Source organism: Bos javanicus, chromosome 12 (genome assembly GCF_032452875.1).
Source record: "Bos javanicus breed banteng chromosome 12, ARS-OSU_banteng_1.0, whole genome shotgun sequence".
Taxonomy (NCBI): Eukaryota; Metazoa; Chordata; class Mammalia; order Artiodactyla; family Bovidae; genus Bos; species Bos javanicus.
The window spans coordinates 69,807,230-69,821,143 of record NC_083879.1 but is presented as its reverse complement, the minus strand read 5'-3'; the positions used below and the strand labels follow the sequence as shown (position 1 = coordinate 69,821,143).

General features: G+C 42.0%; 1 protein-coding gene across 1 annotated transcript in view; it reads right to left on the bottom strand.

The window, feature by feature from the left end:
• The window catches only part of LOC133258056 (ATP-binding cassette sub-family C member 4-like), a 296,999-nt gene that overhangs the window by 238,847 nt on the left and 44,238 nt on the right, over positions 1-13,914 (bottom strand). Inside the window, exons 2-3 of the mRNA XM_061434395.1 lie at positions 3,795-3,905; positions 2,481-2,601 (exon numbers count right to left, since the gene is read on the bottom strand). Of these exons, the coding sequence (XP_061290379.1) occupies positions 2,481-2,601; positions 3,795-3,905 (232 nt within the window). The remainder of the gene's footprint in view (positions 1-2,480; positions 2,602-3,794; positions 3,906-13,914) is intronic.

Here is a 13,914-nt window from a genome sequence, read left to right as displayed (position 1 = left end):
ATCAAAAGTTAAGAGAATTCAGCACCACCAAACCACCTTTACAACAAATGCTAAAGGAACTTCTCTAGCCAGGAAACACAAGAGAAGGAAAAGATCTACAGAAAATAAACTCAAAAAACTAAGAAAACAGTAATCAGATCAAATGCACCAACCAAAAGACACAGACTGGTTGAGTGGATGAAAATATATGCATATGTGCACTTCCACTTACCATATCACTCTGCCTGACCCCCAAATTGTATGTAATTATTTTATATTGTTAATAGGCTTCCCTGGTGGCTTGGACAGTAAAGAATCTGCCTGTGGAAGACCCAAGTTTGATTCCTGGGTCAGGAAGATCCCCGGGAGAAGGGAATGACAACCCACTCCAGTATTCTTTCTTGGAGAATCCCACAGACAGAGGAGTGTGGTGGGTTACAGTCCACAGGGTTGCAAAGAGTCAGACGTGACTGAGCAACTAACACTTTCACTTCTTTCTCTCATTTTATACTGTTAGGTTAATTATGGCTTGCAATTGTAATTATCTTTTCTTTTTTATCTGGCAACTGATTGTGAAAACTGATAAAAATCTTTTACTATTGTAAACATGTAACTAGTACTCACTCAATACTATTTTGTCATGATTGGTCAACAGAAAAATAATAGAACTCTATATCATGAAAACTTAAATTTAATAGGAAAATGTGTTATCACTTTTTAAAATCCAGATGCATATCAGAATTATCTCGGAATTTTTTGAAAAATACAAATGTCTAGGTATTGCTTTTTTTTCTCCAGAGCTTTAGATATATCTCTAATGAACAGCCATGTTTAAAAATAACTGGACTATATGATGATCTTTTACTTTTATCTAATTTGTTTCACTTTTTCTATTTCATATTAATGCTCCAATTTTATTTAGTTTATGTTTTCCAATTTCCCCATCTCTTCTTTTGTTTTTGATGTTCTTTCTCAAACCTTTATCATAAAGCACAGTAAGAAAGCTTTTGTATACATATAATATGTATAATATATATATTTTAGAAAACATGAATTTTTGCCTAGCTAAAAATTTTATGTAATTTTGATTCTACTTGTTTGACTTAGTATGGATAGAATGCTAGATTTCTAATTTTAAAAAAAGTAAATACCTGAAAAGCAACAAAGGTTTACTTTATAGCGTAGGGAGCTATAGTCAATATCTTATAATAACCTATAATAGAGAATAATTTCAAAAACAATATATGCATATATGTATAATTGAAGGCTTCCCTTGTGGCTCAGATGGTAAAGAATCTACTTACAATGTGGGAGACCTGGATTCGATCCCTGGGTTGGGAAGATCCTCTGGAGAAGGAAATGGTAACCCACTCCAGTATTCTTGCCTAGAGAATTCCATGGACAGAAGAGCCTGGCAGGTTACAGTCCATGGGGTCACAAAGAGTTGAACAGGACTAAGTGACTAACACTACTATATATAATTGAATCACCTTGCTGTACACCTGAAACATTGTAAGTCAACTATACTACAATAAAGCACATATATTAAGAAAAAAAAAGTGAGAAAGAGACTTCACTGGTGGTACAGTGGTTAAGACTCCACACTTTCAATGCAGGGAACATGGGTTTGATCCCTGGTCAGGGAAAAAAGATTCCACATGCCACTTGGCTTGGCAAAAATAATAAAGAAGGGAAAAAAAAGTTTTAAGTTAAAAAAATAAGAATTCTCCCTGCCATTCCTATGCATATTATAGCTCAGGGTAACCAAAGAGTTCACAATGACAAAGTGACTCTGTATTTGAGCTAATAAATGAAAAAGGTAAAAATTAGAATTAGAACATCAACATTTTGTAATTCCTAATGAGTTAATGAATCTTAAGTAATGATCATGAATAGTTCCTAACATCTCACACACACAAAAAGAGAAGACTTTATCTACTTTATAAGGGAGATGCACAACCCTACAAGCCTACCTCCTACATAGAGAAGGGGCAGGGAAATCCTGAATGAGTCAGATCAGCTTCTAACCACTAACTTAAGGTGCCAGAAAGTGAAAGTGTTAGTTGTTCAATCATGTCCAACTCTGTGACCCCATGGACTGTAAGCTGTCAGAGGAACATGCTAAATGACACAGGGAGAGAAGTAAAACCACAAGACACATATTCCTTGAGGTTGTAGGATCTTTTTTTGGTCAAAGATCATTATATCATTTACTAATCACCAACAATATCCTAACTTGGAATAAAATGTCTTTTCTTTTCAGTCCTTCTTTCCAGGACAGTACATTTTAATCAGTTAAAAGGAAAAGAGTAATCCCCCAGAGGTCCAGTCCTTTAAGCATCTTTCTGTTCTAAAGATAAATACAACCATTGAGCTACATCATGTTTCCTAGACATTTTATCCTCTGATCTTAAACCACTGGCCTCTTTCCCTACCAGTTGCATCCATCTCAGTACTGATCTGCATATATACAGCAATGCACTGTATATAAAACCTTTTACCTCAAAAAGCGTAAAAATCGCAAAAGGCAAATAGGATTTCCAGTAACACTTTATGATTGCTTTCATTAAAGAAGGCTCCCGTGTGTCTTCATTAGCTCTCAAAACTTCTTGATCCCAGTACCTGTGGTGAGAAACAAAACACAGTAAAGAACAGCGTGTCCACCAAAGGGAAAACGGGGAAGTGGCAGAGTGGAAGGTAAGCGTTTACCACAGGGCACTCTGTGGCTGCCCCATAGATGCTGACTAATTGCTCACAGGGCTCCTGTGAGCAAACATGAATGGTGCAGACCCTGAAGCACCAGGCCTGTTTCCCGTCAACAGGCCTTGAAGGGAAAAGTCCTAGTCTCAGGAAACAAGTTCCTGGCAAACTTTGCTGGATTCCCAGCACCATGAACAGCTCAAGAGGGCAGAAAAGAAGCTGCTGCTGCTGCTGCTAAGTCACTTCAGTCGTGTCCGACTCTGTGCGACCCCATGGACTGCAGCCCACCAGGCTCCTCCATCCATGGAATTTTCCAGGCAAGAGTACTGGAGTGGGTTGCCATTGCCTTCTCCGAGAAAAGAAGCTAATTCTGACTAAAAGTTGGAAACTGTTTCTCTGACTTGCTTTTTGGTGCTTTTGTTATTGCAATCATATGTAATGGCCTACCTCAGAGGACCCTGCCCTTCTGAATGACTGTAAACTAAAGGGCCTTTGTTCAGCTCTTAGATAATCTGACCTGCCCACCTGTGAATAGAAGAGAGTAACACTCCCCTTCTAAAGGCTGGCCATTCCCTTGGAGATGTTTTGCAAGACTGAAAATCCTTTCACTTTACTTCCCCACTCCCTCTCCCTCTCTATTCTGCCTTTTGACTTTAGTTACTCATTGCTTCTCTCTCTCTGATTCTACAAAAGAACGTGGCATCCAGACCTCGATAAGATGGTTACTCTGAGAACACTAGTCTGCCATCCTCTCAGTCAGCCAGCTTTCCGAATAAAGTCATATTCCTTGCCTCAACACCTTGTCTCTCAGATTCATTGGTCTGTCATGAGGCGAGCAGAGTGAGCCTGGACTCAGTAACACTCCAGGGATCCCACCTCCCAGGACAGAGTTCAGCCTCCAAGGCCTCAGCTGTGGGCTCCCTCCACTTGCACTGATGCACAGGGAACACAGGCTCCCCAAGCTTCCAAAGTGGGCTAAGACCGGGGTCAGCCTGAGGGGGATGAGTATGCAGTGTCAGGGCAGGAGGCTCAGAAGAACCCAGAGGAAGGCAAAGCCTGCCCAAAACGTGGAAATTCTCACTCTCTGTCCCCTTCTCCCTGCTGCCTGTGCTCACCCTTGCAGCTTTTCTCCAAGGTGCTGGGAGCGATCTCCCGGAAGTACCGAGTACATGTCATCTTCTTCTAATCTCCGTTTATAACCAATTTTAAACAAGGGATTTATCCACCTGTTAAAAATTAAGAAAAAAGAAGAGAGACATAAATTCAAACTATACATCTTGTTGCAGAGAAGAAGCCAATTCTGACTCCATGTTGGAAACTCTTTCTTTGACTTGCTTTTATTATTAAAATCATACACAATGGTCTGCCTCAAAAAACCCTTGCCCTTTTGCTTGACTGTAAACTACAGTGCCTTTGTTCAGCTCACGGAGAGATAGCTTGTCCCTGCCCACCTGTGAGTAGAAGAGATTAAAACACCCCTTCCAAAGGCTGACCATTCCCTTGGAGATGTTTTGCAAGACTAAAGACCCTTTTACTTTACTGCCTTTCCCTCTTTATTTTGACTTTTGACTTTAGCTCCTTATTGTTTTTTTCTCTATGATCTATAAAAGAAACTGGCATCCAGACCCCAATAATATGGTTATTTTGAGGCACTAGCCTGCCATCTTCTCTGTCAGTTCCCCAATTAAAGTCTCTACCTTGCCTCAGCAGCTGTCTGTCAGATTCATCAGTCTATTGTGAGGTAAGCATAGTGAGCTTGGGCTTGGTAACAATCTCTGTCTAATTAGAACCCTATATTAATGGGCTTTATTAAAAAGAAACATCTACATTTGGGGAATATATGGGCATCCCTGGTGGCTCAGTGGTAAAGAATCCACCTGCCAATGCTGAAGACATGGATTCGATCCCTGGGTCAGAAAGATGCCCTGGAAAAGGAAATGGTAACCCACTCCAGTATCTTGCCTGGGAAATCCCAGGCACAGAGGAGCCTGGCAGGCTATCGTGCATGAGGTCAGAAAAGAGTCAGACATAACTTAATGACTAAACAACAATACATTCATATATATGCCCTAGCCCTATATACTGGAGGGGTCCTAAAAGCAAAGACACACCAGTCGCAAAGAACATTCCAGCGCCCAAATGTTAGAAGCTTTGTTTCTTTAACCTACACAATTACAAAATACTTTTCTCATGATGAGAACTTTCACAGTTGAGAAATAAAATAATGCTTCCCATATCAGTAAACAAAGGATGCCAGAGTGATCAATGATTGCAGCCACCTCCCTCTGAGTGAGTGAACTGGTGAGTCCTTTGGGAACACAGGAAGGAAACAAACACAAACAAAAAATCATGCTATATGTTGTTGCTGTTCAGTCGCTCAGTCATGTCTGATTTATTGCAACCCCATGGACTGCAGCACGCCAGGGTTTCCTGCCCTTCACGATCTCCCAGAGTTTGCTCAGACTCATACCCATTGAGCTGATGATGCTATCCAACCATTTCATCCTCTGTTGCCCCTCCTCCTCCTGCCCTCAATCCTTCCCAGCAACAGGGTCAAACTGCAGCAACTCCCAATAATGACCCCAGAGGGAGCTCAGGATGACAAAACACAGGATACTGGCCCCAGATAACTGAGGTGCATATCAAAGGAATGATTTCCATAAGCCCAGATTCCTGCATCTTCCCATTCAAAGAAAAGCACTAAATTCTTTAATTTGAGATATCTGGCTTTCTTTCATTAAGAATAATATTTTGACATTCAGACTACCTGTCCTTTAGGGTAAAACTCCTATATAACTGGACTCTACACCCTCACCTCCTCAGAGCACTTTTCTCAGGGTTACTTGAGATGCTTCCTCCTAGACTTGAAGTCTTAAGAATATCTACATTCACCTCCAATGAACACATGCCAGCTACACGACTAGATAAAGAGCCAGGCCAGCTCACCCATGAAGTTCCCTTTTGTAGAAAGCTCAGGCTGACATGATAGCAGACTATCTCACTGCCTGCTTGCTTCTCCCTTCCTGTTCTTTTAATTCCCACTCTCATGTTTTAATTAACCAATAAAGAGTGAACCTGCTGAATACTAGATACCACAATCTCAACCCCAGTGAGGCATGGAACAACGAACTGGTTCCAAATTGGGAAAGGAGTACGTCAGGGCTATATATTGTCACCCTGCTTATTTAATTTATATGCAGATTACATCATGTGAAATGCTGGGCTGGATGAAGCACAAGCTGAAATCAAGACTGCTGGGAGAACTATCAGTAACCTCAGATTTGCAGATGACACCATCTTTATGGCAGAAAGTCAAGAGGAACTAAAGAGCCTCTTGATGAAAGTGAAAGAGGAGAATAAAAAAGCTGGCTTAAAACTCAACATTCAAAAAACAAAGATCATGGCATCCGGTACCATCACTTCATGGCAAATGGTTGTGGAAACAATGAAAACAGTGACAGAATTTATTTTCTTGGGCTCCAAAATTACTATAGATGGTGACTGCAGCCATGAAAATAAAAGATGCTTGCTCCTTGGAAGAAAAGCTGTGACAAACCTAGACAGCATATTAGAAAGCAGAGACATTACTTTGTTGACAAATGCTCATCTAGTCAAAGCTATGGTTTTTCCAGTAGTCAGGTATGGATGTGAGAGTTGGACTATGAAGAAAGCTGAGCGCCGAAGAATTGATGTTTTTGAACTGTAGTGTTGGAGAAGACTCTTGAGAGTCCCTTTGGACTGCAAGGAGATCCAACCAGTCCATCCTAAAGGAAATCAGTCCTGAATATTCATTGGAAGGACTGCTGCTGAAGCTGAAACTCCAATACTGTGGCCACCTGATGCAAAGAACTGACTCATTGGAAAAGACCCTGATGCTAGGAATGATTGAAAGCGGTAGGAGAAGGGAACAACAGAGGATGAGATGGTTGGATGGCATCACCAACTCAATGGACATGAGTTTGAGTAAGTTCTGGGAGTTGGTGATGGACAGGAAAGCCTGGCATGCTACAGTCCATGGGGTCGCAAAGAGTCGGACACTACTGAGTGAACTGAACTGAACTCTCTCTCTTTCATCCAGAACATCACTGTGTCACCCAACATGTGCCTTGTGCCCTCCAGGACATGTGAGTAATAAACCTTGCCTTTTCAAAGTTCCCTAATGGTTGTTGCTGAGACTCTTCTCACAATCCTAAGTACTACAAGTACAGGTCAGGTCACAATTCTGGCTCCAAAAGGTGAACATCTGTGGGTGCTGCTATAACTAGTATGAACCAGGTGAGCAAAACCCCAGGCATTTCCAGCAGCAGAACCACTATCAGTAGGTGAAAAACAACAGCCAGAGAAAGTACAAGCCGGGCCTTGCACCATGAAATAAGGAAGTGCTCAAGGAATTGAGAGATGAAATTATTTTAAGAAATTAAATATTTCCTGCAATATTAGTAAATAAGGATGTCACAAACATCAGCAAGAGCTGGTGAGCCCTGAGAAAATTCAGGAAGGAAAAGAATACTTGCCATCTAGCAGCCAAAGACTGCAGCCACTCTCTGCAGCCATTCCCTGTGATAAGCCCTAAGGAAATTCAGCATATGAAAACACAGGATACTGGCTCCAGATAACAGAGATACATATCAAAGGAATAACTTCAATGAGCCAGACTCTTGTCTTCCCATATATAGAAAAGCGCTAAATTCCTTAACTTGGGATATTCGATTTTCTTTAATTTACAATATTATTTTGATGTTCCTGACTACTTGCCCTTTGTTGCAAAACTCCTATATATCCTAGGTCCTCCTCTTGCCTCCCTGGAGCCATTTCTCTAAGGCTGTCTCCTGGACTGCAGTCCTCATTTTGCCTCAATAAATTGTAATTCCCAACTTTCATGTTGTGTAAATTTTTTTCAACAGAATCATGAAGATGTGTAGAAAGGACAGGGAAGTCAGCTTAAAGGGCTCTCACTAGACAAACCTGGGATACTTCAAGCACAGAAACAAATAAATGGGGCTTCCTTGGTGGTAAAGAATCTGCCTGCCAATGCAGGCAAGACAGCTTTGATCCCTGGTCCAGGTGGATACCACATGTCACAGGATAACCACTGAGCCAGCACTCTAGAGCCCCTAAGCTGCAACTGCTGAGCCCAAGAACTACAACTACTAGAGCCCACTCACTCTAGGGCCCGTGCTCTGAAACAAGAGAGACCACTGCTCACAAACCACAACTAGAAAGTAGCCCCTGTTCTTCACAAGGAAAGCCCACACACAGCAATAGAGACTCAGCACAGCCAGAAATAATAAATAAATAAAAGAAACAATCTCACCTTTAGAAAAAAAATATATAAATATATGGCAATGAATTATAACCCATTAAATAATGAATGAATCCATGAATCCTTACTGCCACATAAACAGGAGAGAAGGGAAAGCTTTTCCATTCTAGAATACAAACAAACATAGATAGAAGTAACAATGTAGTTAGAAAATTATTCAAGGAACTTAAAACTAATGGGTAAAAGAAAGTGAAAGTGGAGAGTGAAAAAGTTGGCTTAAAGCTCAACATTCAGAAAACGAAGATCATGGCATCCGGTCCCATCACTTCATGGGAAATAAATGGGGAAACAGTGGAAACAGTGTCACACTTTATTTTTCTGGGCTCCAAAATCACTGCAGATGGTGATTGCAGCCATGAAATTAAAAGACGCTTACTCCTTGGAAGGAAAGTTATGACCAACCTAGATAGCATATTCAAAAGCCCAGACATTATTTTGCCAACAAAGGTTCGTCTAGTCAAGGCTATGGTTTTTCCTGTGGTCATGTACGGATGTGAGAGTTGGACTGTGAAGAAGGCTGAGTGCCGAAGAATTGATGCTTTTGAACTGTGGTGTTGGAGAAGACTCTTGAGAGTCCCTTGGACTGCAAGGAGATCCAACCAGTCCATTCTGAAGGAGATCAGCCCTGGGATTTCTTTGGAAGGAATGATGCTAAAGCTGAAACTCCAGTACTTTGGCCACCTCATGCGAAGAGTTGACTCATTGGAAAAGACTCTGATGCTGGGAAGGATTGGGGGCAGGAGGAGAAGGGAACGACAGACAGGGAACGACAGAGGATGAGGTGGCTGGATGGCATCACTGACTCGATGGACGTGAGTCTGAGTGAACTCCAGGAGTTGGTGATGGACAGGGAGGCCTGGCGTGCTGCGATACATGGGGTCGCAAAGAGTCGGACACGACTGAGCAACTGACCTGATCTGATGATATTAACATAATCTCAAATTATCTCTCTGCAAATTACTTATTAATTTTAATAAGAGAAAACAGTAACTATATAGAAGGTCACCCCACAAAACCCCATTCAAATCCAGTATGCACTGTTTAAGTGATAATAATTAATATGCAGAGATAGCCCAAAGATTAAGATCAATTTACTGATTTTGCCAGAGTTAGGAAATTTTCAAGGAGAGATGATAACAACCTGTAAAAGTGGAGATCAGATTTCTTATACCTATTGCTTTATTCCTTGCACAATATAGTTATAATGCAGAGAAGATGCTCAAGAATTATATGTTAAACAAATGAATGTCTATGAATTATTAAATAAGGAATAACAGACTGAGCTTCAGATTGTGCAAACTCTGCCTGGCATGCCTAAGGGACCCTGACCCTTCCAGGAGACAGCAGACTGGATTCTACTCCCAGCAGTGGTAATGAGGACCCAGGGCCTTGAAGGTCCACCTCCCTGCTGCTCCCCTACTCCATTCCAGTTCAGAACGTTCATGACCCTTAATATTTCTAGGTCTCAATTTCCTTCCAAAACAAAAGTATAAATCTATGAGTTTTATTACCAAACTGGCTTAAAAGATGTTGGGTCATTTATCTTACACTTATTCCCCAGAGAAATCACTCAGGAAATTAGCACTGGGACTTACCCAGATAATGACATCCTGCCTGAGAGGTCCTCTGTAAAATTCTGCTTGAGCAAGAAAGATGCTCAATGTCACTAACCATTAGGGAAATGAGACACCATCTCACACATTTTAGAGGAACTAATATGGGGAGAACAAAGAAGAAAAGAGAAGGTTTAGCAAAGATGTGAAGAAACTGGGCCCTTACACACTGATGGTGAGGGAGGGGGTGTAAAATGGACACAGGAAAAATACTGTATGATTCTACTTACATGAAGGTACTCAGAGCAGTCAAATTTAGAGAGAAACAAAGTGGCCCTGTGATTCCCAGGGGCTGGAAAGGGACTGGGGAGTTAGTATTTAATGACACACTGATGCAGGATGAAAAGAGTTCTGAAAATAGGTTGTATTATAATGTGAATGTACATAACAACCCTGAATCAAATGCTTAAAAGTAATTAAGATGATACATTTATGGTTTGTGCATTTTACTATTTTTTTAAATTTAAAGAGAAAAAATTGTACTTGGTATACCTCAGGCAGAAATCCTCCTGTGTCAGAGTCTAGATTTTACCACTCTCTGGTTGTATGACCTTTAACTAGTCATGTAACCTCTCAGTACTGATCTCTGGAAAGTGGGGAGAACACCTGGAGAATACCCGCCTGGGCTGCTGAGGGATTAGCTGAAAGGATCAATGTTGCTCTGAACAGGACAAAGTCAGACAAAGAGCAGCTGTCACCATGACACCACTCTTGAGTAATCTCATGCAGAAAAGAGATGAATTTGCTCAATCAGGCAAATTTCTTTCCCCATGGCTCTTGATTTAAGGACTTTCACAAATTCCTTTGCTGCCAAATCTCAAAATGCCAGACAGAGCCCTCTGGATACCATAGAAAGATAAAGATTTTCACCTCCCTTAGATGACTGACAGGAACCTAAACCACATGTCACCACCTAAATAAGGATTTGGACCTGGAGACCTGGATAAATTGACTCCTTAATTCCAATTTATCCCTGAGGGCGTATACTCAACAATTCAACCACTACCATGAGCTATATCCCTCAACCCAGTTCCATCCCAAGAATTGTCCTCTCCACCATGATCCTTTATCCTTCCCTCTCCTCCTATAGATCTTCATCCAGCAACCATATTATATCCTGCTAACTATCCCACCGGAGACCACATTCCTTCAGGGCAATGACTACTTACATACTATATGGAATCTCCATGACCAAGCACAGTGCCTGCCACAGATGTCACTGGAACCCATCCAGGGTGATATCAGAACACCCACATTGCTGGTGAGATATCTTGATGTGGGTCACCATGCTGGCTTTCAGAGTGGCCCAAGCCAAATCCAATTAGTCATGAGTGTCAATGCTCAAGCTAGAATCTTCTCTCCTTTCCTCTGAGACTTTCCTTGGTTCCTAAAACTTGCTCAAAATCCATTTTCTCATCCCTTCCCCTTTCATCCACTCTCTGTTCTTTCCACTTCAAAATAATTGAAGCAGCAGTGCAGGCTGCATGCCCCACCCTCCCCAAGGCTCCCCAGTTTTCTCCACACCCTCTGCCCTGGGGTCCACCAGGCTGTGGGCACTGCAGAGCCTTCCTGCCTCAGAACTTCTAGGCCTTTTCTGCTTCATGCCTGGCCTTTTGTCTCCCTTCTCTCCTATCAGCTAATCAAAGACTTATACTTCTTCACAGTGTCCCTTGTCTTATCAACACACATATTCCCAACACTTTTTCCCACACTACAGCTAACACCAAGAATATACTATTATTACACACAGATAACTTTTAAAATACACACACATTTGATACATTTGCAAAATTTCAGTAACAGTGAGAGTAAAAAATGAGGAACCACAAGTAAAATACTATTCTTGCTGACCAACTCCCAATGTTGTGATGGGATTAAAGTACTGCTGATTGTAACCAGTAAGCAATGAGCAGGTGATGCCCTATCTGCATGTAACAGGTGCATGGCCACCACTAGGTACAGGACTCAATCATCACCAAAGTCCCTCTGAGTGCCTAGTACTGATTCGCCTCAGAATATCTGGTCTTTAGTATCTGTTCCAATCAACCACGTTCTTCTAAACACTATTAAACTTCTTCCCCATGAGGAATGACAGAGCTCTTGTTTCCAAGTTCCAGGTATCCTTTCTGAAAGTAGGGAATATATCTGCCTACCAAAGCAAGCCTTTGATGCCACTCACTGGGATTTGAGAAAACAAAGCATAGGAAAGAAACTATTTTACTTGGATCAAATAATTATTCCAGAACCTGAATTAAATGCACATGAATATGTAATTCATATTTTCTTAATTAAAGGACACAACTCAAGACCAAAGAATTGAGAATCTTGTGAGTTATCTTGATGCTTCAACAGTTTGCTCAAAGTTTATCAGTCCCTGAGAAATAAACATTGGTGCTGCTACTGCTAAGTCACTTCAGTCGTGTCTGACTCTGTGCAACCCCATAGATAGCAGCCCACCAGGCTCCCCTGTCCCTGGGATTCTCCAGGCAAGAACACTGGAGTGGGTTGCCATTTCCTTCTCCAATGCATGAAAGTGAAAAGTCAAAGTGAAGTCGCTCAGTCATGTCCGACTCTTAGCGACCCCATGGACTGAAACCTACCAGGCTCCTCCATCCATGGGATTCCCCAGGCAAGAGTACTGGAGTGGGGTGCCACTGCCTTCTGTGAAACATTGGTGCATTTAGGTGAATTTAAGAGATATATCATCTTATGCAGCTTGCAAAGCCAAGCCTCCTGCCTCAGTACAATCAGGACCAATGTGAGTGTCTGCATATTTGCAGTAGCTCCAACCTGCTTTTCACATCACATATCCCTCTGTCCCAAAAGGAACCTTTTCTCACAGCCAGGTTGGTTTCCATCTTGTTCATCTTTCATCTTGAACACTCACTGACACACCTACCTTTATCCTCCTACCCTGCCTCCACCCCAGTCCTTCATAGGTCTTTATCTGTAACTGAGCAGGACCCTATGGGGTCTTCCCAAGACAGATCCCTTCCCCATATCCTCTGCTTTAACTCCTATCTGAAGCACCTAGATGACAGTATTTGAATCATATTTCCTGAGTTCTTTTAAGATGAGAAAACTCCCACCTAAAGGAAGATGTTAACTAGTTGATGACCATGAGCATATAGCTCCTTAGGTCCCTTGAAGCCTAAGGATTGATAATGTTAACCCCTGTGACACTGTCCTTTTGCCTCACCATCAACCAATCAAGAGAACTGTACATGAGCTGATCACATACCCTGTGACCCCTCTCCCTTACCTAGCTTTTAAAAATACTTTCCTGAAATCCTTCGGGGATTTCAGAGTTTTGGGGGATGAGCCACCCATCTCCTTGCATGGCCCTACAATAAACCTTGCTCTGCTCCAAACTCTGACATTTCCTTATTGTTTGGCCTCACTGTACATCAGGCACATGAACTTGCTTTCAGTTACAACTTTGGCAAGGTAGCCAAGAGTGTGGCTGTGGAGGTCGACTCCAGCCACAGAAAGCCCCTTCTCTGAGTCCCCAGAGGCTGCTGGAGCTCATTTGCTCCAAGGAACTGGGAGGCACTGTCCTTGAGAGGTACCAACTGCCTCATGGCACAAGACTGTTTGGAGCAAAGAAATGTCTGGAGCTGCAGTCCACATTCAGTGTTGCTTGGAAGGTAAGTCATTCCAGCTTGTGCAGGCTGGGAACTCTCTCTACTCCATTTGGGCTGCTTCCTTACAGGAAGTGAGCCACTCTGGGTCTGTTCTCTTTAGAGAGCTGGGCCAATCTGTTTAGAGGCCTCTATCTGGGTGTGGATGTAAAATTTTTACACCTCCTCTGAATTTCTGTCTGTGCAACCATATTCTATATAGTTTAGTGTATCATTTTGGGGTGAGTCACTCTGTGTCCATTCTCTTTTGGGAGCCAGGTCACTCTGTGGCCTCCATCTGGAAATGGAGGTGGAATTTGGGGGCTATACCTGGGCTGGTTCTTTGTATGTGGGACCATATATTTGTTGTTTGTATGTGCGTCAGTATTTGCACTGGCCAACTGAGATGTCTTTGGTGAGTAATGCAGCTCATGTGTGATGATGCCAATAGGTTTGTCTGTGGTGCAGCACTGGTTAGCATTTTCCCTTTTGGACTAGCCTTGGTCATTCATTCAGCTTTATTTCTGATGGGATGGTGGTTGAAGTTCTCCCCATTTTGACTAAAGGAACATGGTTTTGGAATCTCCCTGTTTGGGGCTAGGGAACTGTGATCCTGAGAGAACATTTTGAATTGTTGTTTGCTTGATATTTGATGACACCAGCCATGAATAATGGATGA